This window comes from Leiobunum rupestre, chromosome 11, assembly GCF_980474605.1.
Source record: "Leiobunum rupestre chromosome 11, qqLeiRupe1.1.hap1, whole genome shotgun sequence".
NCBI classification, from domain to species: Eukaryota; Metazoa; Arthropoda; class Arachnida; order Opiliones; family Sclerosomatidae; genus Leiobunum; species Leiobunum rupestre.
In genome coordinates this window covers 2,863,652-2,890,548 of record NC_143394.1, presented here as the reverse complement: position 1 = coordinate 2,890,548, position 26,897 = coordinate 2,863,652, and the positions used below count along the sequence as shown (strand labels likewise).

At 36.9% G+C, this 26,897-nt stretch overlaps 1 protein-coding gene across 2 annotated transcripts in view; it reads right to left on the bottom strand.

The window, feature by feature from the left end:
* Nucleotides 1–22,097, bottom strand: part of LOC149921112 (putative inactive 1-aminocyclopropane-1-carboxylate synthase-like protein 2) — a 45,314-nt gene extending 23,217 nt beyond the window's left edge. Inside the window, exons 1-10 of one of the 2 annotated variants that reach the window (XM_090163855.1) lie at nt 21,908–22,097; nt 21,766–21,825; nt 17,570–17,667; nt 17,436–17,502; nt 12,009–12,075; nt 11,841–11,938; nt 11,696–11,755; nt 11,417–11,517; nt 11,220–11,355; nt 4,663–4,944 (exon numbers count right to left, since the gene is read on the bottom strand). In XM_090163855.1, the coding sequence (XP_090019981.1) occupies nt 4,663–4,944; nt 11,220–11,355; nt 11,417–11,517; nt 11,696–11,755; nt 11,841–11,938; nt 12,009–12,075; nt 17,436–17,502; nt 17,570–17,667; nt 21,766–21,825; nt 21,908–22,018 (1,080 nt within the window). In that variant the 5' untranslated portion in view covers nt 22,019–22,097. Of the gene's footprint in view, nt 1–4,662; nt 4,945–11,219; nt 11,356–11,416; nt 11,518–11,695; nt 11,756–11,840; nt 12,076–12,853; nt 13,036–17,435; nt 17,503–17,569; nt 17,668–21,765; nt 21,826–21,907 lie in introns of those variants that run through there. The other variant, XM_090163856.1, reaches the window with a different exon arrangement.
* Between the last annotated feature and the right edge of the window lie 4,800 nt (nt 22,098–26,897).

Sequence of the window (26,897 nt, the reverse complement as noted above, 5' to 3'; positions counted from 1 at the left end):
AGGAAGCGACCATGAGGAACCTACAGCATTAACCCCAGCTCATTTTTTGGTCGGTAAACGATTAACTTCTCTACCCCCAAATTCCGAGCCGGTAACGGCCGGCACTTTAACCCGAGACCAAACATTATTGAGATGGAGATATCACCAACAAGTGTTGAACCATTTCTGGAAAAGATGGAAGTCCGAATATCTTTTACAGTTAAAATCCGTTCACCACCTGGACGAAACAAGTCCGAATGCCGTTATAGACGTGGGAGACGTAGCTTTACTGAAAGGAGACAATGAGCCTAGACAGATATGGAAATTAGTGAAAGTGGAAGAAGTGTTTGAAGGTTGCGACAAGAAGATCCGCTCCTGCAAAATTCGATTGCCAAATGGAACTCTCGTGAAAAGATCCATTAATTTGTTGTACCCCTTAGAGATAAATAATTAATGAACTCTATAAAATCGTTCATGGGGGGGAGTGTAAAGAAATATTGTTTAAACGTTAGTATATATATATTGTTTTGTTGAATATCTCGAGCTCGCGTCTCGTAAATTAAAAGAAAGAGCGAGCACGAGTCTCGTGCTTTGAGAAAGAAAAAGGCTTAGATTTAAGTTTTTTTTAGAACGAACAAAACCTTTACAAATTTTTGGCTGTAACGGACATTCTGTATATTTGGATGTAGTCTCCCTGTTGCGCTCATTAAAAGCAATTGTTCTGATTAAATTAAGATCCGTTTCCTAAATCTATCGCGTCTCAATCACAGAGTAAAAGTAGAAGCTATTTCAATTAATGCGCCCCCCTTGGGCTGATGGAGCCGGTTTTCAAAACGTAAATCCGCGGGTTTCGGTATGGTGGGTAGAGACAGCGCCCCCCCCCCCTCATTTTGACGTCATTGGGTTCCAGCCAAGATGTTCCACCTAAAGAGAAAACGCAAAATGAGGCCCACTCCGTGTTTTCTCTCTTCCCGGCGTCTTCCGTGAGTCGCGGCGGCCATGGGATAATTGGCCCATGCCGCGGCTACGTTACCAAGATATAAAGTGGCAAGGCTTATCTTTGGTGAGTACAAAATCAATTTTTTTTTATATATTTCTCTATATTTGGAATTAAATATTTTTGTTCTAGTTCTCCAAAATGCCAGGTTACACATGTGCAGTTTCCGGATTTATAAACCACGTCCAGAAAACCAAAGCAAGGACATATCATAAGTTTCCTGTGGAAAGCGATCTATGAGTCTATCAATAGAACAGACAACCAACTTTAGAACAAAAATGCTATTAAATTAACAAAGCAACAAAAATTAGAAATACGTGCGAGAAACTATTTTAAAGACAATAACCAACCCATTGCTTTATAGGTCTTAAACAATCTAGCATAAACGGAAAACAAAGGTTAAAGCAAAAACAAAAACTAAGTGAAAGTAGTAATAATAACTGCGTGGGCTTACCACGACAGCCCAACAAAGTCGGTAAAAATCAATGCAAATAAAAAATCGTAGACATGAATTATCCCCCACTATATCAACAAACAAGAAAAATAACCAATAGAAAAATATATAATAATAACCCCACTAAGTAACAAGTTAATTAAAATACGTGGGAATCAAGAAAAAGTCAATCTAAATACCCACAGTAATAAACATTGTATTAACAGAAATATGCAATAAAAGATATATAATAATAACCCAATCAAACAACATCCAATTTAAGAATGACTCGATCTGGTTCACATTATTGACAGGATACATTTAACCCGTTGTTGACGGTGCCGTAGCATTTTACGTCAACTAATTTATAACAGGACCTTGATAGCCTGTAGTCATAACATTGAGAATTTATTTTTACCTCTCCGAGGGGACAAAGTCCCCTAGGAGGGGTTATACAACGACCGTGTCTGTCTGTCTGTGGGTCTGTGGGTCTGTCAGGCCTGCGAACGCGTTCGTATTTTCGGTGCAAAGTATAATCACTGCGTACGCAGTTTCTCGAGATCTCTGCGTTCGCAGTTGCTAGTAATTAGGGAACAAAGTCGAAAAACCGTGTTTGCAAAACCACCGTGGGACGGTGAGCGTTAACGGATTAATTTGCAGTCGGGGTTGGTTGGGTGGTTCTTTTTTTCGTCAACGCTCGCCGTCACGACAGGTTTAATTCAGTGGTTTGGATATTTCGCTATTGAAATGGTTATGTGTAGGGTGGTAATGTTGTGTTATTGTTATGACGTTTGTGGGTGTTGAGTTTGTGGTGTGTATGTACGGGTGGTATCTCTCCAACTCTTTCTTATTGACTTTTGGGACGGACCGAGTGCTGAGTGTAATGCTACCTCTCAACATCCAATGGCAGGGTTTCCACCAATTGTTCACGGTATTCGTCTTAGTATCAATTTGCGATCGCATCGGGCGGGTTTCGAACCCGAGACCGCCTGTTTGACAGGCGGACGTTCTACCACAGAACCACCGACACTTATTACGTTTCATTGAAAATTAGACCTTCAGCTTTATCGAAAGCGTATTTAATAGAGTATGAAATTTTGGTTTAATTGAAATAGAGCAAGATTTCGTGGAAGATTTAAATTATTGCATCGAAGAAATTCTAATTTAGCGATTTCTCATTTGATTAAAAACAAATGCGTCACCCAGGTTTCGAACCCGGGCCGTTCAGTTAGGCAGTCGAGCGCTCTACCACAGAACCAACGATAACTTCAAGCTATACTGCAAATAAGACACTCATTGTAAGCATAATAGTTAACAAAGTCTTGAATTTTTTTACGAATGAAATTGTGAAGGCCTAATGTGGTTTTTTTACGAAAAAATTATAAAGACTTAATCTTGTTTAATATAATAAGTTGCTTTATTTCAATTTGGTACTTTTGTTTAGGGTTTTTTTAATGAATGGAGTTAAAGATTTTTTTTCTTCTATTATTTGACGTTTTATTTTTGCGGTTGTATATTTGTTTTATCTTTTATTCTTTTAAAATTATTTACTTCTTCCGCAAAATGGTTCATTTTTTGGAGGAACCTTTTTACTTATTTTTTGTGTATTAATGTTTTGAGAACCTTTACGTTTGGGAAAGGATAATTTTTGACGGAACCTTCAAAGTGTATACGTCGCATTTTCAAAAAATTTAATGGTCAAATCTTGTTTTAGCGCAGTCAGCAGATAAGATAAAGGGTAGAACCCGTTAGTTTTTTTGTAATTTATTTAGTTTTTTCAGTCGTATATTCTTATCTATTAGGTTTAGCGTATTGGTTTTCAAGCTTAATAATTCATTTATTAACAACATATCGAGTTGGTCTGGTTTTCATCTCGGTCGTAATTTATTTTAAACGTTTTCTCGGCTGATTAAGATGTTTAATGCAGTTCATCAATTGGGTTCGTTTGTGTTTATTTATAAAGAACCCTAACTATTCCCTCTACGGTCATTTATTGATATACGTTTAGTCAAGTGGCTTTCTGTGCTTTGTGAATGGTAAGTTTTTCGCTTCTTGTTAATAAGTTTTTTGGTGGTGTGGATATTTGGATATCTACGATTCCTAATGCAGTCATTATATGATATTGGAAATTGGACGGTTTTGGTCTTTTTCATGCGGTATGTGTCACAACGTCAACAGGATGGTTCCGACAGTCTACGAGTCGTCCACTACCAGATATCTACGGTATCTTGATCGGGCGAACGTTGAAATAAAATGAGCGTTAACTATGCGGCAAGTATTTCGTAAGCGACAAAAATACAAATACCCTCTGTAGATATTTCTTTCATTAAAATTGGCTTCGTATTATATTTAACTGCTAAACTTGTACCGTAAATAGGGTTAAAGTCAATTGTGCATTTTTTAGTACGTCTAACTCACTGTTGTAACTACTTAATTTATAATATTCTGAATAAATTAATCTCGGTTGTTTCGTCTCAATTATTTTAATTCAAATTAAAATTTTATACCGGGCGGGATTGAACCGGGATTACGTTATTAGTAAATAACTCTGAATTGGGGAGATATAACTTTGAGGGTCATCTCGAGAAATTAATACCACTAGGGACAATGCTTCCGAGGAGAGGTATATTTTGGCTTGCCAACTTGTTTATTATTACGCAGGAATTTATATAATTTGAAGTTTCATTTAAATCAAGGAATACCTCTGCGTATTGTTCCATACCAGAGTGACTTAGAAAAATCATATCACCTCGGGCAGGAATCGAACCTACGACCTTTGGGTCAATAATGTGAACCAGATCGAGGCATTCTTAAATTGGATGTCCGAGGCCTGATTACTCGTGGCCTCGGTAGTCCAATGGTAGTGGCGTTGGGACGGTAACCCAAAGCTCATAGGTTCGATTCCTGCCCGAGGTGATATGATTTTTCTCAGTCACTCTGGTATGGAACAATACGCAGAGGTATTCCTTGATTTAAATGAAACTTCTAATTATATAAATTCTTGCGTAATAATAAAAAATAATTTCTATATGTATTAATGTTAGTTAATAGCTAAACTTTATCCTGAATTAATATAAACATTATCGCGAAAATACGGAAGTAAAAAAAAAATTGTCTAGGTTTACCAAAAAACGAATCCAAAACCTTCGAAGTTGTGGAACCTAGGCAATTACCTATCTTAACGGTAACGTAGTCTTAATTATCGAAGCTAGATCTGAAGGTGACAATTATTGAATATTGGAATCCAGCTTACTTTGGTGAAGTCGACCCAGATGAAGAAAGCCGCGTCTGAGTGAATGTACTTGAGGTCCAGGGCGGTCAGTTGCGAGGAGACGAATTCGTAGCTTTTAAGTAACCTCGAAGCGAATTCCTGAAAGAAGCTGTCACACCAAGTCAGATCCTCCAGCAGCTTGCAAGTGGAGATGGCGATGGGATAGGCGATGGCTTGGCACGGAGCTATGGCGGTCCAGCCGTTTCGAATGCCCTTGTTGCGGGTGTGAACGAAGCCCACTCGAAACTTAGTTAAGCCGAAGTCCTGAAGAAAAGCTGTGTATGTATTTACTTACGGTACGGGGGTATGTAAATCTTTATACTGTATGTCTATTTAGAACTACTTAATTATTTTCCAAACCTCCCTTTAACTATGGCTTAAAAATACTTAACAAATATATATTTTTTATCTTCATATAACCTAAATGTATAAAATAGCTCGCATGGCTTTCTGGTTTTAATTCAGCTGAACTTTACTTCACACTGTCTATTATTTTTAGTCTAAGAGTTTTTGCGAGAGTCACCACCGGTGTTTGGGAATTGCTGTTGCGCTTGCTAGAGTCGCCGGCGGAGTTCCGGATTTGCTTTTTCGCTTGCTAGAGTCGCCACCAGTGTTTGGGATTTGCTGTTGCGCTTGCTAGAGTCGCCGCCGGAGTTCCGGATTGGCTTTGCGTTTGCTAGAGTCGCCACCGGTGTTTGGGATTTGCTGTTGCGCTTGCTAGAGTCGCCGCTGGTGTATGGGATTTGCTGTTGCACTTGCTAGAGTCGCCGCCGGGGTTCCGGAATTGCTGTTGCGCTTGCTAGAGTTGCCACCAGAGTTTCGGATTTGCTGTTGCGCTTTCTAGAGTTGCCACCGGATTTTCGGATTTGCTGTTGCGCTTGCTAGAGTCGCCGCCGGGGTTCCGGAATTGCTGTTGCGCTTGCTAGAGTTGCCACCAGAGTTTCGGATTTGCTGTTGCGCTTTCTAGAGTTGCCACCGGATTTTCGGATTTGCGGTTGCGCTTTCTAGAGTTGCCACCAGAGTTTCAGATTTGCTTTCGTGCTTGCTAGAGTCGTCACCGGAGTTTCGGATTTGCTGTTTCGGTTGCTAGAGTCGCCACCGGTGTTTGGGATTTGCTGTTGCGCTTGCTAGAGTTGCCACCGGATTTTCGGATTTGCGGTTGCGCTTTCTAGAGTTGCCACCAGAGTTTCGGATTTGCTGTTTCGGTTGCTAGATTCGCCAACGGTGTTTGGGATATGCTGTTTCGGTTGCTAGAGTTGCCACCGGATTTTTGGATTTGCTGTTGCACTTGCTAGACAGTGGCGTATCCAGGATTTTTTGAAGGTAGGCTTGAATATTAAAAGTGGGCCACTCAACCACATATTATTCTAAAAACTAAATGGTAAATTTATAAAATTGTTGAATGTGCTAAGTGAGACAAATTAAGTTATTTATTTAAAAAAATTCAAAAACAAAAAGCGGTTCTTCTGTTCTGTTTAGAAAACTCATCAACAACTTTCATGGGATTATCTTTCAAAATATTGGTTAGATCTCTATTAAGACATAACAAAGATAAGTTTGAAAGACGATTTTCTCGCATTGTCGTTCGTGTGTTAGTTTTTATTCTGTTAAGGGTGCTAAAACTCCTCTCGCATGCCGCGCTGGAAACCGGGATACACTGAATTACATTAAAATACTTCACAATCTCTGGATAGCCATCCTTGATGTCCAAAATACTCTTGTGGCAGTCTTGAGTTGATAAAACGTTTTCGGTTGTCATAAGGCGTTTAACAACGTTTATTCCATCTTTAATGTCTCTAGTATTGAACTGAAATCTCTCAAAAATATTACAAAAATTTATAACATCAGCCTCGTTTAAAATTGAACACTCTGAGGATCAGACGAAAATAAATAATTTAATACAAAAGAGTTATCGGTCAACCTTCTATTCATTTCTGCGCTAAATTTATCCAAAATCTCGAAAAATGTACTTTTTAATTTCTGGCTCATGTTCATGTTTTCATTTTCCCTATTTCCTAAGCTATCGTAAACTATGAACTCTTTCAATTTCTTACTAACTACCCTTTTCCTTGGACCAAATTCACTCTTTGGATCTGGTATTGAAACATTTACTGTTTTGGCAAGCTTGGAAGCTTCGTCCCATATTTCAGTAAATTTAGTATCAGTTCTCATTTCTCTAAGTTCACTAACTGTAGCTTTGCACAAAGCAACGGCTCGTGAATATGCCAACTTGGAGTTTTGTAAATATTCCGAAAGACCATTTGTTGTTCCTAAAACCTCGTCTAAAGCAATTAACAGTACCAAGTTTTGAAAGTTTTCTAACTGAGAAATGTACTCTCTACACTCCGCCGACTCTTCCGATTTACCATTTTCAATAATATTGTCTAAACCTAATAATACGGCATCCAATCTATTTCTGAAGTAGTTAATCCCTTTTCGTTTACTCGACCACCTTGTTTGGCAACTCGGGGGCATTTTCAGTACATCCTTGTAATTGAGAGCACTTTGTGATTCTAAAAAAAACCTCGGATCTAAGTACTGAGTTGCACTGAAAGTTGTAAATTACTTGAAGAAGTAAAAGAAGTTCTCTAACTGGCCCTAACTTCGAACAGCAATCTATTAAAACTAAATTCAAACGATGAGCGTAACAGCGTATGTAGGGATAAGGGCCACCAACAACGGTTTGAATTTGTATGTTTACACCACTTATATTTCCTGACATAACACTCGCACCATCATAACTTTGAGAAACACAGTTGTTAATGCAAAGTCCACTTTCTTCAACAACTTTAATTATACCAGAAGAAATTTATTTGGCGTCAAATGAGTGTAGGTCTAAAAATCCAATGAACCTTTCTTTAACGGCCCCATTAACAGTGTATCTGACGCATACACTCAATTGCTCTAATACACCTTTATCTCTCGACTCTTCCGCAATTACAGAGTAGTATCCACCAGAATAATAAATTTCTGATTTTATCATTTTTTAATTATATTACCACTCAAAGAAATTAATTCGTTCTGAATTATACAACTAGTGTACTTCGCGTTATTGGGCATTTTATCTAATTTATTTTTTAAATCAGGGCACATCTTCTTAACCATCTCTAAAATTTCGATAAAGTTACCTCTGTTGTCCGAATCACTCATTTCCCTATGTCCCCGAAAAGCAAAATCTTGCTGAGCACAAAGAAAAACAATTTTAACCAACGTAGCTAAAACGTCGCGATTATCGATTTTCGTCGCGACTGATCCGTTATTTTTACTCTGACGATACATTTGAAACTTTTCGTGTGCAAACATGTGGGGTGATTTATCTGAGCTAAAGCGTTTTTTAAATCTCATGTCTGTATTTTTCCAGTCTGAATAACCGTTAGTCAAAGAATTCTTAGTAGTAGAAAAATGACGACAGCAAAAGCAATGCACCTTGTTGTTTTCAACCGAATATTCTAGCATTGGAAATTTATCATACCAATTTAAATTGAAACTTCTTTTTTGCCCATTAAAATCGGTTTGTGGAAATGTTTTCAATTTAGGCTGAACTGGGTCATCGTCTTTACTAAAGCTAATATCTTTAACAGGTTTTATTGTTGGTATCTGTGCTTTGTCTATATTTTCATCTTTTGCTGGTTTGTCGTTACTCAATAAAACAGTAAATGCTAATCTACTGTCAAGCATTGAATTCGCCAAGTTAATCTCACCAATAGTATTTGCCCTTTTATTAATTATTTCTTCGTGTTTTGGTTCGGAGTCGTTTGAAATACATTGATCCTCAACAAATTCTCCTTGCCCACTTCGTTCTGTAGCTTTTTCTTGGGCTTCAATAATTTCATTGGTTTTAATTTTGAAAAACCTTTTGAGAATCAATTTGTTTTTGTTCTAATTTTCTCTTCTTTCGCTTTTGGGCTCCTGAAGCGTGAGTGTTATTAAATCTTTTCATATTTAATCTCCACACTAAAACTAACCCTTCAAATGAACTTTATAAGAGCGGACTGAGCGGCTTTAAAAAATAAAAAAATTCCCCGTCCACGAAAAATGATTAACCAGAGCAAATAGTTGAAAAGCCCGTAGAGGCCCTAGGAGAAGTCAGAGCTTAAACCCTATAAAGGACCGTCTTAAACGGTAACTTTTAATAGCCTTGAAATGGGTTTTTTGTAAAGTAACTTCTAATAGCCTTGAAAAGGCCGTTTGAAAAAGTACAAAATTACAAATAGCCTTGAAAAGGCCGTTTCAAAAAGTAAAAAAAGCCTAAAAAGGCTGTTTGAAAAAAGTGCAAATAGCCTTAAAAAGGCTGTTTCAAAATGTAACTGGTCGCTACTAATAGCCTTGAAAAAAGCTGTTCTAAAAAGTAGCTAGTCGCTACTAATACCCTTGAAAAAAGCTTAGGCTGTTTCAAAAAGTAGCTTCTAATAGTCTTCAAAAAGACTGTTTAAAATAATAACTAATTAGCCTTTAAAAAGGCTTTTGGTTTGAGATATATTATCTAAGTGTTTAAATTTGAGACAAGCGCATTAAGGCTTCTTTAAACCTCTTCTTCCGCTCTTGCCAAAATTTTAAACTCGACTGGAGAGACAAAAAATAAGACTACTAACTCGTTCTGTAACACAAAACGAAATGGAACGAAAGATGGCCCGTATCGTCGACTCGTCGAGATAAAGAGTCACGAAATATCGCAAAAGTGTTGAAAACCGGGTAAAACCCCAAAATTATAAAGACACAAACCATTCCCCCCTCTCCAGGCTCTCCCCTCTTCTAGTTGGACAGGTTGGGCCCGGGCAGTTGCGATAAGCGCTTCTACAAACCTTGGGGCAGTTGCCCTATTGTATGCCGTGCTATGCGCCTTTTGATCCTTATCTCTTCTATTCTATATCGGGGGAAACATTTCCACGAATATTTCTCTTTCTTGTGCAAGCCGACCAAAAATATTTGGTCCCTTCCGGCAGCGAAAGCCAAAGGCGAGAAAGGGGGTTACACTCTGCCCCGCTCCCTTTCCCCCCTAGGTAATTACGGGTAGGCTGTACCTGGCCTACCCCTAGATCCGCCACTGTTGCTAGAGTCGCCGCTGGTGTTTGGGATTTGCTATTGCGCTTGCTAGAGTCGCTGCTGTTGTTTGGGATTTGCTGTTGCGCTTGCTAGAGTCGCCGCCGGAGTTTCGGATTGGTTTTGCGCTTGCTAGAGTCGCCACCGGTGTTTGGGATTTGCTGTTGCGCTTGCTAGAGTCGCCACCGGAATTCCGGATTTGCTTTTACGCTTGCTAGAGTTGCCACCGGTGTTTGGGAATTCCTGTTGCGCTTGCTAGAGTCGCCGCTGGAGTTCCGGATTTGCTTTTGAGCTTGCTAGAGTCGCCACTGGTGTTTGGGATTCCCTGTTGCGCTTGCTAGAGTGGCCAACAGAGTTTCGGATTTGCGGTTGCGCTTTCTAGATTTGCTACCGGAGTTTCGGATTTGCTGTTGCGCTTGCTACATGTGTCAGAATTTATAGCCCGGTGTACCGGTAAGATTTAAACCACACCACCGGAGGTCTATCATCAGAATGCCCTACGCCAGCGTCCACAAGCCCGGACATGTGACAAAACCAGCATGGGTAGTAGAACCCCACTACTGATGATCGCACCCTCGACGCAAGCCGCTCAAACCAGCAGAAGGTGCAGCAATGGTACGACCAGCTCGCCACTTCGCACACAGCAGTGGGATTGAGAGCTGATGCTCTAGCAACTCCGGCCGTCACCGGAGTTTCGGATTTGCTGTTTCGGTTGCTAGAGTCGCCACCGGTTTTTGGGATTTGCTGTTACGCTTGCTAGAGTTGCCACCGGATTTTTGGATTTGCTGTTGCGCTTGCTAGAGTTGCCACTGGATTTTCGGATTTGCTGTTGCGCTTTCTAGAGTTGCCCTCGGAGTTTCGGATTTGCGCCGCCGGAGTTCCGGATTTGCTGTTGCTTTTGCTACAGTCGCCACCGGAGTTTCGGATTTCCTGTTGCACTTGCTAGAGTCGCCACCGGAGTTCCGGATTTGCTGTTGCACTTGCTAGAGTCGTCACCGGAGTTTTGGTTTTGCTGCTGCGATGGTACATGATATTTTTCTAATATTTATTTAGTTTATTTTATACAAACATCGATTGAATCCTATCTTGATTTTTTTCTTTTCAAGATGATATTAGGGCCCAGTCAGAAATTTCTCTTATTTGAGTAATCTTTGTCTGTCGTTTAGCCACTGGCAGACATAATGGGGCTTGAGTTTTTCAGACTCTACTTATGTAACCGAACTCTGGGTACTTGGTTTTACAATTTCCTCCGATTAAAAATATCATGTTCCTATTCGTGTATTAAGGTAACTTCTACCCGCACCATTTCTCGTCGATCAGAATAAATTATTGAACCGCGGAAATAGCACGAAAATTATATATCCATCAGAACTAACAATGTAAGTGTCGTCTGACCATAGCTTTATGTGTCCTATTCCTGACCCAATTTGGTTCATTCTAATTCTAATGAAAGGGAAAAACGGACGATTCAAACAAAATCTTAATTTTTGCTCACTAACTTTGCTGATGCCATAGATCATATGTGTTCTATTTGGATCTGGAATATCTTTGAAACTTAAAACGCTTTTGAATTTATCTTTGTTTCGGAAAATGCTATTGGCATAAATTTCATCAATGACAATGTGAATTTTCACCCTGAAAAGAAATTAAACAACACTAGTTAAAACAAATGTTTAAGAGCTGAAAATATAATTACTTCGCGCAAAAGTCCATAATATCCCGAAGTAAGGGCTCCCCGTAAATGCGTCCTATTGGGTTTCCTGGATTGAGTAGAACTAAGCAACAAATTTTCATTCCCTAAAAAGCGATTTCACCATTACAGTGGGGATTCCTGGCTGGGAATTTTGCAACTTGGGATGCCCCAGAGTGCGCGACCATCTTAAGCAGACGACTAACTAGTTTTTAATACCCCTAACGTGGTCGGACGTCTGCTTAGAAAACTGCTGGCTCTGAGGCGAAAATCATTTTCACAAACCTTTCGAATAGCCCTTTCGTAGGAATTTTCAACGTGTTCTAGAGTTAATTTATACTTATTCTGCAAACATTAAACCATATAATTAAGCCTTTGCCACAAAATAAAAGTGCATTTAAAAGTCAAAGAATGTTTCAAATTTCAGTACTTGACTTGTAAGTGGTATTGGCCACATTTCTAGTAATGATCGGTTTTTCAACATGGTTTCGATCATGCCATATTGCGGGGTCACGCACATGACACCATCTACAATGACGATAAAATATGAATCGCGGAAATGTCCAGCTGACTTTATTTGATTAATTTTAAAGAGTACCACCAGGATCGCCAATGAAGTGAGCCAGCACGTCCCAACAGCAAAACGTTCCAGTTGCGAAACATATCTGAAAATAGTTGACCTATATCACGAGTTCACAAAATACCTTATGGTTTTTAAAAGAAAATATTTATAATCCCATTATGGATGCTCGCTTTCTTTAACACTGAACTATTCTAAAATAAATAAAAGCGTACGACGATGAATAATAAAGAAGCGAGCACCCGTAACTCATTCGTGGTATCGCTAGATGGTGACTTACATTGTTAGTTAGTTTATGCAACTTGTCTACAATAGAAGTGGTTAAAATTTAGGGCGATAGTCAAGGAACTCGTTACAGGGTAGTTGTAAGAATAATTTCATTTACCTGAGAATATGGGGCTGCAGAGATTCTAGTCTTCACCGTCGCATACTTTGTAACGAAAATTCGTCGGCTTGGATTTTTTTTTTTTTAAATAGAGCTAATACCCAAGGCACCACCTTCGACCACATAAGCAATGTTGCTTGTGCGTGATCAAGTAACAGGTGGCCGGGTTACAATGCCACGCGAGCCAACAGCTCCCTACACTAACTATTATGTGACACTTTTTCATACACACGATTGCCATCTATATTTCGGTTTTGTGAATAATAAGTAGAAAAACTTTCGTTGTAAGTATGCGAGGGTGTTTTCAGAGTATAATGCTACTGCCCCATATGCTTAGCTATCTAAAATACGATAGTTAGGGAAATCCATTAAGCCAAAACCAAAATCCGTAAAACTTTAAAACGATAGTTATAGGAGTCGTAAGATAGTTATGGCGGGATTAGATAAACCATTAACCATTTTGGCGTTGACACAAAACTTTTCCTTCGCCGGATTTACCATGAATCATACCAGTGCAAAACTGAAACCTAGTTCAACTTCACTCCTTGCATTTTTGCACCCTGGAATATCCAGTAAAGCGATGCTATTGTTAAATTAGACCTGAACGAGTACAAAAAATGTTTTAAGTTCTTAAGGCCTCTAATACCCTACTCAGACGAGGCTGATAATCCATGATCAAACCGAGGGGTAGGTCACTTCCATTTTGGGTGCGTCTTAATCATAGTAAGAAAGGTCTTCGAGCAAACAAAAAACGCGAATCTCGGATCAAATAGATCTTCGAGTAATAAACTACATAAAATCTAAATAAAATAGTCAGAAATTCCAACAGGTCTACCGTTGGAATTTCTGACTATTTTATTTAGTTTTTATGTAGTTTATTACTCGAAGATCTATTTGATCCGAGATTCGCGTTTTTTGTTTGCTCGAGGACCTATTGGTACGAGTTATTAGTAAGTTTTTTAATTTCTTCAAATTTATTTAGGATTTAGCTATATTATCCCTTTTAATTATGGACTAATCTACTTTTTCGCGTATTTTATCATTAATCATAGTAAAATGATTAAATCAGGGTAATAAAGATAAAAAATCTAATCACCATTTAATCAATCCAATCACGATTTAAACGAGATTTAATCATTCTAATCATGATCTAATCTTCTTGATCAGGATTTAATCAGATTTAATCATTTTAATCATATTTAATCTTTTTAATTAGATTTAATCATTTACTCACGATTTAATCAATATAATCGGTCGAATCGAGATTTTATAATTAAAATCAAAACTAAAGTACGATTAATTATTAATATTGATGGTTCTATTGCAATTGTGTTTCACTGAAATGATTGAAAAATTAACTTATCACATTTTATTTAAAACATGATGAAACATCACAGCTTAGTAATTAAGGTAACATTGTAATGGTTACTAATTTTTTTCTATTTTAAATTATTCTAATCCGCTCGTTCTAATCACGCACAATTATAATCATTCCAATCACCAATAAAATCATTCTAATTATCGTTTTAAATTCTAATCACGATTTAATCATTTTAATCAGATTTAATCATTTAATCATGAATAAATCAGATTTAAACATTCTAATCAGGATTAAACGTGATTTAATCAACATAATCACGATTAAACCGGATTTAATCTTTCGAGGGGTGCGTCGTTAATCAAGGAAGTGACCTGCCCCTCGGATCAAACCAAGTTTAATAAAGTAACCTTAGTTAATTTTTAAACCTGGTTTACTAGATATAACGGTATTAATTCTTGGTTTAAAATAACTGAAATCTGCTCATTTAATGATCCTCTGAAAAGACTATAAGGGTATTAATCTGACCCTAATTGGCAGTCGTTAATAGATAGTTAAATTACGTGAAAAAGTAGAAAAGTCCATGTTAAAAATGGGCGAAAAAGTTAAAACCTAACAAATTTAAAGTAATGATAAAACTTACGAAACACTCGAACCAATAGGTCTACGAGAATAAAATTAAAACGCGAAACTCGAACCAAATAGATCTTCTAGTCAAAAACCAATTAAAATGGAATTAAAATAGCCAGAATCTCCAACGGTAGACTGGTTTCGCCCTATTTCAATTTGTAGCTCGTCAGTACCGCGCGGGGAATCTGCCTTGCGACTACTAAACCGAAAAAAGTTCTAAGCTATGACTAAACATAAAAAAAATCCGAAACGCGTTACTTAGCAACACGGTATAAGCCAAATAAGATGATATTGGTGGAAAATGAAATTATGGATTTTTATACTTTTTGGCGTAATTTAACTGCATTATAGTCCATAGGTGGTTTTTATTTTTAACTTTAACGTTAATAGAAAGTACGATCGTAATCTATATCATGGACATTGGTACTAAAGTTATTGAAATCGTTAATGTTAGTATGATAGTTATTGAAGTCCTTAATGATAGTAAAATAGCTATTAAAGTCGTTAATGATTGAATGATAGTTATTGAAGTCGTTTATGATAGTACGATAGTTATTGAAGTCGTTATTGATGGTACGATAGTTATTGAAGTCGTTAATGATAGTACGATAGTTATTGAAGTAATTAATGATAGTACGATAGTTATTGAAGTCGTTAATGATAGTATCATAGTTTATGAAGTAATTAATGATAGTAAAATAGCTATTGAAGTCTTTAATGATAGTACGATAGCTATTGAAGTCTTTAATGATAGTACGATAGCTATTGAAGTCGTTAATGATAGTACGATAGTTATTGAAGTCGTTAATGATAGTACGATAGTTATTGAAGTCGTTAATGATAGTACGATAGTTATTGAAGTCGTTAATGATAGTACGATAGTTATTGAAGTCGTTAATGATAGTGCGATAGTTATTCTTTGTGGGGTGGCGGAGTGGTTAGCACTTTCGCCTCGCAGCAAGAGGAGCCCGGTTTGATCCCAACTTGTGGCACTGGGTGAAAACTCGGAACAATTCCTTTTGCGTTGAGTTTGCAAGTTCTCTCCCCACTGATTAAAGGGGTTTTCCCCGAGCCCTTCTATTTCCCCTTCCTTAAAAAACTTGTTGAGGCTAACGGTAATAGTTAGTGTAAGGAGCCGTTGGGGCTATTTTGAACAATAGCCCCGCCACCTAGATTCCACTTTTTAGTTACACCATACCAACGTACTTATTAAGGGGAATCTAATGGTGCAAAAATTATAAGCCGCAAATAATTAATTTTAAAGATATTCTAATTTAAAGATGTACGAACCGAACGGTTCGGGGCGTAGAATTCACTCCGTGGCGAAGAGATCTCGTCGTCGCGCCGTTTTTTCCCGGTCGAAAATCAGCCTTTATTTATTGGGAGTGGTAATGGAGCCAGTAGGACTGCAATATTCGCGAAATATGCTGATGGTGCCAGTAGGACCACAATATTTTCGAAATATGCTGCTGTAGTAGACGTGGGGTCTAAGGATTAAAATGACGGTGCCCGAAACAAAGCTTTTGTTAAAGGATTAAAATGACGGCGGGCTTCTATATAGGTAGGAAAGAAAAATTTCCCAAACCGTATTCAACGATTCTTTAAATTCCTAGATTTTAATGCGTTTTGGATAACGTGGGGCTGATGACGAAAAAGAAAAATGTGGACATGCAAAACATTACTAACTTACTATTTTCGGTATTTTCGCGGTATTTCAACGAATTTTAGGGGTTTTGGTGGGGAAAATAGGTTAGGTTATTTATATTATTAGGTTAGTTGTATTAATATCGGGTTGACGATACTTGATGCGTCAGGCTTGGTGCTGTCCTCTAGGTTGCGTTATAGATGGCCCATAGCTTTTTTAGTATGGGGTTGGGGAGGCGCCGCGCGCCCCCAGCGCTCGAGCGAAGTGAGTGCGCCGCGCTGTCAGGCGCCATTACTTAGAATACATTCGACGTTGTATAAGTCAACATCACACAGAAGACATATAATATGACATAGTATGATTAAAAAAACCTTAAATGCGTTGAAATACGGGGAAAAATCCCAACCCTTAAAAGTTAGTACTGTTTTGCATTTCAGCCTTCTTCTTTTTCGTCATCAGTCCTACGTTATCCAAAAAGTATTAAAATCTAGGAATTTAAAGAATCGTTCACGTCATCAGTCCTACCTCATCCAACACGAGTGCGCGGCGCCGTCAGCCGCCAAGGTATAGTCTTTGGGAATTTTTTTATTAACTTTTTAAATAATGCTTTGCGGGGATTAATTTTCGCACCATTGGAATCTCCTTAAAAAGTACATTAAGGGGGGTCGAGAAAGGGGGGCAAAGGGGGTGGCGGGGCTATTGTTTTACCGCTGTTGGCTCACGTGGCGTGAAGGGCTTGCCACCACCCTCCTACGCATTGTAACCCGGCCACCTGAATTAATGGCTTTAAAAGTCGCTTGATGACTAAGGCTTAAGGTGGTGCCTTGGGTATTAGCCTAGCTGATTATTATTATTATGGAAGTCCTTAATGATAGTTTAATAGTTATTGAAGTTGTTAATGATAGTAAGATAATTATTGAAGTCGTTAATGATAGTACGATAGTTATTGAATTTTGTAATTATAATACGATAGTTATTGAAGTCGTTTATGATAGTACGATAGTTATTGAAGTCGTTATTGATGGTACGATAGTTATTGAAGTCGTAAATGATAGTACGATAGTTATTGAAGTCGTTATTGATGGTACGATAGTTATTGAAGTCGTTTATGATAGTACGATAGTTATTGAAGTCGTTATTGATGGTACGATAGTTATTGAAGTCGTAAATGATAGTACGATAGTTATTGAAGTAATTAATGATAGTACGATAGTTATTGAAGACGTTAATGATAGTTCGATAGTTACTGAAGTCGTTAATTTTAGTTCGATAGTTATGAAGTCGTTAATGATAGTAAGATAGTTATGGAAGTAGTCAAAGTTTAGTGTGATAGTAATATCAGTTATTAAAGGGTAGTACAATAGGTATCGAAGTAGTTAACGCTAATTTCCGTTGTAATCAAACTTTTAATAGGGTAGTACTGCTAGTTATCGAAGTAATTAACGCGAGTTAGAAAAATTATCTCACACAATCGGGATCAACATTTTGAGCGTCGAAGAACTTCACTAAGAAATTGGCAGCGGCCTTTCGAAGCCTGCAAACCACAAAACATTAGTCAAAACTCAAATCAGAGCCATAAAATTTTCATGTAGGGTAATAACCGTGGAATGCCTTCCTCTTGAAAGTAATCGTACATGTTGTAGTTTTCCTCCGAATTTTCCGACAAGAACGCCGATTTAAAAACATCCTCTTTCAGCAACTTTAAAAAAACGTAAGAATTCTATTAATACGAAATCTATTAAATAATGGCAAAACTGTATTCATATTTATCAAGAATGAATATTTTGAGGCCATCCGCGGCCATAATTTTGAATTTCCTAACAGAGAGGGGGAAGGAAAAACGTCACCGGCGTGTGCTTCAATCGCGTCGGAAGACTCTGGTTTTGGGGAACCAATGAGATAACGCACTGATTTGCATTTCTGAGGGAATTAGCTTACCCGTCGACCATGAATGAGTTTGGGAGCAACGGTAAAAATTGGCTCAACCTAGCCATTCTCTCCAAGTCTAAATAAAGGCATTTTTGATAGTCTCTAATTATTCGAACATTTTGCTCAAGAAACTGTTTGCTGTATTCATACGTAAGCAATGCTCACTTCCCTATATTCCACAGGCCTGCTATAGTTTTACTGAGTCTTATGTATAATTACCGAATATTTTAGTCGACTTCAGACTAAGTCATTAGATCTCATATGTGCTGTTTGCCTCGTCATCATAGTGAACACGTTCAGGGAGCCAAGGCGTAGGACCAGCGCGCGATAATTGGTTTTTAAGTTTCGTACTTTTCTGACTAGATGATGTGTCCTGTCTACATGACTCCATACACTGCTAACAGTAATTATTATGGTATCTAGAACCTATTACAGTGCAGATAGAAAGCGGTGGATTTGAGATGTATGAAATATAGTTTCAGATTTAAATCGATTTAAATCTATAACGGTCTAAATTATTTTCCTGATCTTCGAAAACTGTAACGTCAAATAATTGCAATCTTTTATAGTCAAATCATAACAATTTCAAAAGATTATTATTTTTCACGAAATATATTCTAGTTGGACTATTGTTAAATGTGTAGTAGCAGTAGTAGTGGTGGTTGTGGTTGTAGTAGTAGTAGAACTAGTTGTTGTTGTTGTTTTCGTCATCATTGTCGCCATAATATGCGACACATTCAATAATTATCGATTAGGACATCCTATCATTACCGTTAATTTTACAAAATACTTATAAAACAAATCTCTATTTTACAAACTATGTTCCTACAGTTACAACTAATTGGTCACGATTTGGTTCTTTTACTAGAACCCCAACAGAAATGTATGCGAACCTTTACGTAAGTGTTACGCACTCTGAGTAAGTGTCCCGCGAAATTTTCCAAAGAAGGGTTAACTATGCGTTACCCTAATTTTTGGGTGGTTGTTTTGCCTTGATAGAATTTTTTTACAGCTATAAAGCCCAAACAGTGATATATGCTTTCCTATGAAAGGTAAATCGTTGCACCTATTTTTTATATTCAAGAGTAGTGGCCAGACATATCGTACGGTATTAGGTGCTTTCTCGTAGCGTCATAGGCTAAGCTAAGCCCCACCTTAAAACAGTCCCCATGCCATTATCCTACGTCACAGATCACGAAACAAATCACTACACAATTCTGTTGTACAGATAATCTTGGGGCCACCATAGGCTGACATATTATCATTATCATGACAACGAAAATAAGCTACACCCACGAGCAAGCTGCGCCAAGAAATAGGAAATGTAAATGGGGAATCAATAGTCAAAAGTCCTCGCTGTCACGATATCAATTTGGGGAAAAGGCAGGGCGGACTTGTTATTAACTTCAATTTCTTTAAAGAAATATCTTGGAAAGCTGTTATTAAAGGAGTCTATTCTACAGCTTCCATAACTGGAATTGTAAATTTTTGCCGCTGAAAAATTTGTCGCCAGTTGAATTTTTTATTTTAACTATTAATTAATGGTGCCGATCACTATTCTTGCAAAAATACTGCTTCAAGAGATGTGGCAACTTTAAAAATAGATTGGACGAGCAACTGCCATCTCAGCTAATTGACAAATGGCAATCGCTCAGAGCATAGCTCCCCAAGATCAAGAAGCTAACTATACGACGCTATACATCGCTATCAAATGTTCAAGAACAGAACTGGGGTGGATTCTACGATCCTTCCGAAAAAACATTCGCTGCCGCAGTCTTTCTGAAAACTATTTTCAATGATGGACAAATACTCATACAACTGATCACCGCAAAAACAAGAGTTGCACTGCTAAAGAAAACCACTCTACCTAGATTGGAGCTTTGTGTCTAATGAAAATTCAGTGAAGGATAAAATTTCCGAGGTCTGCTGTAGGGCGGACTCCACTATTGTCTTGGCCTGGGTAACATAGCCACTACATCTCTAGAAGATCTTTGTGGCCAATAGTCTGTGAAGCTAAATAAAAATTACCCACTGAACACTGTTGTCATGTTTCGGGATAAACCAACCCTGCTGATTGCGCATCCCGTAGACTTTATGCGAATGAATTACCACGACATTCATTATGGTGGCATGGCTCATAGTGGCTAAAGACTAACAACCAACCGAAAGGCGATACTTCCGTCTTGAATTCAAGCTTATGAGAAAAGTCACAGCTCATTGTCAAATGGACAATTCCAGTCCCTCAAAATATTCTTCACTGCGTACTCTAGTCAACGTGATTAACAAATCAAGAAGCGAGACTCGTGGGCTCGATGACAACAAAAGAACGAGAAGCAGCTCTTGTACAATGGATTGGAAGAGCACAAAAATAAAAGAAAATCGCAAAATATGAGTGCCCACGTCAGAGCAAAGATCTGTCATCAAAATGCCAACTCCGACCATTATATCCATTTCTGGATATCAATGAAATAATTAGAATAAGAGTTTGCCTTGCACACGCAAATATATCTCGAGACAAAAAAACATCCAATACTGCTGCCAAGAAGGAACAAGCTAACCACCCTGGTCATTAATCGCGAGCACATTGATCAAGCAGTTGCATGGCGGTTCTCAGCTTCTCATCGCAGTTCTTCGACAACGTTTCTCGATCATGGGAAAATAAGACGCAGTCCGCTTCCATGTTCCTTGTTGTGTTCGATGCGTTCGGCAACAAGCCACTACTGCCAACCAATTAATGGTTAATTTGTCATCTCCAAGGGGAATCCTGCACGGGCATTCGTTAACTCCGCAGTCGACTACGCCGGGCTGTTCACACTTCGAGTCCCCAAGGACAAGCTCAAAAAAATAACAAAAGCCTATGTGGCACTCTTCGCCTGCTTTAATACACGAGCATTAAATCTCGAGTGAGTTTAAGGGAACCAATGAGGTACCGCACTGATTTGATTTTTTAGAGCATGAGCGAACGAAGCGCTCAACATTGTCATTCCCCCCAAATATAAAAAAAAATTAGTAATATTAGCGTACGAACTACGTCTTAGAACTCGCAACACGGTGGCAATTCAACATTAGACATTCCAAGTGTATACACATAATCTCCTGATTACACTTATTGCGCCTTGAATTCGTGACATTAACGAGAGTTAAATACTAAAATATGTACTAGGAAAGGCAAAGTAAGTTTAGGGAGCTGTTGGCTAGTGTGGCTTGAAGCACTTGCCACCACCCTCCTACGAAATATAACCCGGCCACCTGAATTAATGGCTTTAAAGGGCGCTAGAGGACTTAGGTATTAGCCAGCTGATTATTTTTGATTATTTTTAAAGTGAACTGTATTGTGCTCTGAATCTGTGAAGCGAATTAAAAACGTGAAGTAGAGGAAATTTAAAAAATGGCATTCGCGAACTACATTTACAATAAGCAATAAAATATTTACATGTAGGTAACAGCAATACAAACAACCTATCCTAGACAGAAAGTTATTTAAGCTTTAAATTACAAAGAAATATTTTAATCAATAACGCAGAATTTGCATTTACAGTCCACTATAATTGTATGTTCTGTGTAAAAGAAAGTTTCAATAATGTTCTAATAATTAAATAAATATTACATATTATTATTATTATATAATAATCAGCTAGGCTAATATCCAAGGCACCACCTTAGGCCTAAGTCATCAAGCGACTTTTAAAGCCATTAATTCAGGTGGCAGGGTTACAATGCGTAGGAGGGTGGTGGCAAGCCCTTCATGCCACGCGAGCCAACAGCTCCTATAATATTATAAATAATAATGTATAATATTAATTAATAATATTAGAATTATTTCTAACAAAGCATGCTAATTAAATATGAGGAAAAGAGAATAACTTGCCTTTTCGGCTATTAAATCTAGAGTAAGTCCATTTACAGCTGTGCCCATGTTCACGAAACCCTGAAAAGTGCCAGGGAAGCATATCGATGATTTATCTTAGATTACATTTAAATATCTTGAAAGAAACGCATTGTAAAATTACATTGGGATTTCTCTCCTTGTCGTACGGATTTTTAAGACTTTCCAAAATGTACTTAACTGACGGATCATCTTGGGCGATATTTTGGCATCTTGAAGACAGTACCGACGCCATTTTGGAGTTTTAATTTTAATTAAATATTTAAATAATATACCATAAAGTGGATAAAAAAAGACAGGCTATTATGGTTGGATATCATCTGTTTCGACAGAGGATAACCTGAAAAGTTAAATGTTAAGCTAGCGTTTAGGACGTAAATAGGCACGAGGGATCATTCTCGATTATTTCTGGCACATCGCCTGAAAAAATGTAGGACGATGTATCTTATTCTCCTCGCTCTCGCGCGAGTGACGTAAATGGTTGATGGTGGACGCAGTGTTTTTAGGTCATCTTATTCGTAGCGTGAACTTTGTATGTTTTTCGTTGAAAAAGTGGTTGAATATAAATATTTTGGGATTATATAGAAATAAAAATTACATTGGAACTTGATATAGAAATAAATTTAAATTGGGACTTTTATAGAAATAAACTAAAATTGGGAGTTTTATAGAAATAAAATTAAATTGGGAATTTATATAGAAATAAACTTAAATTGGGACTTTTATAGAAATAAACTTAAATTGGGACTTTTATAGAAATAAAATTAAATTGGGAATTTATATAGAAATAAACTTAAAATGGGACTTTTTATTGAAATACAATTAAATTGAGACTATATATAGAAATAAACTTAATTTGGGTCTTTTTATAGAAATAAAATTAAATTGGGACTTATATAGAAATAAAATTAAATTGGGATTTCATTTGGAAATAAACTTAAATTGGGATTTCATTTGGAAATAAACTTAAATTGGGATTTCATTTGGAAATAAACTTAAATTGGGAGTTTATTTAGAAATTAAATTAAACTTAGACTTTATATATAAAATTAAATTAAATTGGGACTTATATAGAAATAAAATTAAATTGGGATTTCATTTGGAAATAAACTTAAATTGGGATTTCATTTGGAAATAAACTTAAATTGGGAGTTCATTTAGAAATAAAATAAAATTGGGTTTCACTATGGTCTAAATATTTAAATATATCATTCTATGGAGAGTCCTCACTTTTATACAAAAAAAACAGTTCTCGAAATGAAATAAAAACATTTTGAGTTATTTTAAAATAAGGCACGTTTTGTTCTTAATTACCCAGAAATGTATTTAAAATAACTTGACTAGTTTTTCAGTTTTCTTGTTTTTTCTCTCTTAGTCTTAATATTCAAATATCTCATTCTAATACAATTTATCGTGGGTATTTGGTGGATAATGGCATAATTTCATTTGGTAAATTATTTACAGCCCTTTTCTCACTATACTACATAATTTGATCCAATTTTAATTTATTTTTGTTTATAATAATCCAAAAAACGAGATTGAAATTTAAATGCATCACTTTTAAAATCTTTACTCGGCACAATTATATCCCCGTAACTTAAATCTACTACCCATGACGGCATGGTAGTCATGATCAAACTGAAGCACATGATGTTGGAAAAATTGTTGAGGCCAAGCTCTCCGACGGCGTTATCTCTTCCGAAGACTCTTTATCTCCTAACGACGCCAAAACTTTCGACGTTCTCCAAAATAAACACCCTTCCGGAAAGGACCAGGATGATTTTTCTTTCGAAGCGGAGGATCTCTCTTCCCTCCCACGACCTAATGTGATGGAAAACATGGTTTGTTCCGCGATCCAGTCGTTCCCGGCTGGCTCAGCCTGTGGCCCAGACTGTTTGAGCCCTCAGCACTTAAAGGACTTAATTGGACCGGGTGCTGGTGTGTCTGGCGAATGTTTGCTCAAATCGCTCAAATCTGCTCTATTTTGTATGGCGCCTCCTTATGCGCTCTCGAGAAGAAAGATGGAAGTATTCGTCCGATCGCTGTTAGTTGCATCATTCATCGTCTTTTCACCAAATTGGTATGCACTCACATAATGCGAACTCTCGACCAGAGATGGGCAAAAAATCATTTGTTGAATAACGAATAAAATAAATCTTTTTTATTGGTTGTTTATAAATAACGTTGCAAATAATTTAATCGAATAAAAGTATTTGAAATAAATATACTAAAATATTTTTTTAATTAAAACAGTTTATAAATAAAAAGTCAAAAATATCTGTTTTGTCTAATCATTTCAAATAAATTTAGTTTAAAAATAAAATAGGGCTTAAATATTTGGTAATCAACTATTTTCGATTTGCGTAGTTTACAAATAAATCGTCAAAAATAACTTTATTTGAGAGGGCTAGACACAAGTAAAATCACTGAAAGTATTTGCCATATTTTTAAGCTAAAGACAGTGACGTAAGACCAACATTCAAACTAGAAGGCCGCGTTACTTTATAGAGAGACTTTTTGATAATCTTGCCTAAGACTTCTAGTGGCAGATTTCAAAAGTTTGACAGAAGAGTATTTTCTCAGTGACGGTAATGGTTTCTCATAGCGTTACGGTTTTTTAGTGTAAATATTAAAACGAGTTTAAGGTAATTGAATATTCGCGACAGAAACTGTTCTAGGTGGCGCTGCGGCACCGACGTTCCCTCGCCATTTCTTGTGTTTGTAGCGTCTGCTATAATCGAAATTGCGTAAATCTGGGAGTCGATTCTGTTCCGTGTTGTATTATAATAGCAAATCAAATAATTCCAAAGGGATAAAATATATTTTATTTAAGACTTTGATTGTTAAAAGAGGGCGTATCCATAGTTTTCGGTTCAAATAACTCTACGGTTTCAAAAAATTTGGAAAATAAAATATTATCATTTGGGGGCATGTAAACTATCCATTTTCACTCAAAAAAGTTTTATAAGCCTCGGCCGTTTTTTGCGCCTTTCGTCGGTCGACTTTCCGCGTAACGACGCAAACTTAATCAATTTTCGAGAGATTTTGAGTGGAAATTAGTAGTTTACGTCTCCCCAAATGATACATGTAATATCTTATTTTCCAAATATTTTAGAAAGAGTATGGCTGCCAAATTGAATTTATTAACTATACTAGCCTTTTGTACCCGCATAATGGAAATTGTCTCTTTGGCTGAAATTAGTGTAGGCACTTCGTATGTTAATGTTAAACAGTAATACAGTAAGCAACGGAAATTAAAATACGTCAGCTGTTTCCTTTCTGCCTATTTCACAACTAACTTGACAATTATCTGCCTATTTCACAACTTACTTGACAACTTAACAACTAACTTTACCTGCCTAAATTTTAATAATTAAATCCCTTAATAAATAAATACCTTTGTCCAAAGATACCGTTGTAAATACCGTTGTTTTACTGAACGAAAATCCATAACCTTTGTAGAAACGTCGGTTGTTTCTATAAAGGAAAGTGATTCGCTAGCGCTTGTCAATCTCCCAAAGGTAACACCTCTCCAAACCCAACCAAGGGGCCACTTCCATTATTTACTTCTGCTTAAAAAGCCTTAAAGGGAATATAACCTCAGGTTTTAGGTGTGGAACACCAAACTTCGACCATTTCCCGCTCCCTCCTTTGACTTTAGATATTTTTGGCGCTGTTTAGTGACTTCCCGCCAAAATGGTTTAAATTAAAAATCATAAAAAACCGAAAAAATGACCTGAGGTTATATTCCCTTTAAAGGGAGTATAAAATACCGCGCATATGGTGCATCAATGAATTTCACATTTCAACCACCAAGTTTCACCGAATCTAGGAATTATTGTCGCTAGTTGCGTTAAAAATACGTCTTAGCGATTGTTAGCAGACGAGTTTTCGATTTAGTTTCTACTCCTTTAACGCTATGAAACACCATTACCGTCACTAAGAAAATCCTCTTCTCTATAATTCTTCAAGTTCGCCACTTGAGCTCTCAATCTTAGTCCAGTTCACACTATTGATTTTATTGCGCCACTTAATTGTATTGAACTAATTGCAAGCGAGAAAATTGTAAAGTGTGAATAGAAAAAGTGGGGGCAATGGTTACAGTTCACGTAATACAATTATACAATTTTCTTGTTTACTATTAGTTGGACACAATTAAGTGGCCCAATTAATTCAATAATGTGATCTGGGATTAATTCTGGTGTCAAAGACTTTTAAGGTTGACGACGACAATTTTATTTGAACAGAAAGAAAAAAAATCCCGCAAAAGTTTACTCGACTAATCATAAGTAACTTAAAAACAATAAGCATGGCATTAAGTAAAATGGCGACTATTGAGATCCCAAAAAATACATAATTAACCAAGGATGAAAATATATTACCGAGTTCAGTTCAAGCTCAAGTCGAAGAATCGAAGTTGATCGAGAGTGCCAGTGTCGAAAAAAGGTTCCGTTATGAAATTTGAAATCTAATCCAGCGGCATACCGTTTAACAGTTAATAAATGGGGCAATGGTATCTTACATTTTTGTCTCAAATATAAATATACCCTGTTGTTTAATTATCTAAGGGCAGAGGCATTCGCTATCCTCACTACTCCAACTAACTTTCTTCTTTCCCACAAGTATTTTTACTTGACATTTAGTAAACACCTAAATTTCGTTTCATTGCATTCTTATATTTTTTAATATATTTTCTGCTTAAGACTCGTTCAGAGATTAGCTCACCTCTGCAATTTTTTATATTTTTGGTTTTCAAAAACACTTCTTTATAAAGATCACCAACCCTTTTTTTTCTGATTTCTAGTTCTTAGTTTATTACTTTTTTCTAAAACATTATTAAAATTACAATTGCATTGCTTTTTAGGGATTGCATTGTTAATTCTATCCTGGCTATCATACTTGCTCATTTTGGATGGCTCGTAACTCTCCCCGATTCCAAAATCAACTAACAAAAAAATTTACACCCTGACCCTGACTACTATTTAAAAGTGAACCAAAAGGCAAACAAGAGATTTTAGAATTTATAGACGTTTCTGATACGGCTACTGCTTGAGCATTGTTTATTTATCTAAAGTCAGAATCGAACCTTAATGAATACCTTCGATAAATATTAC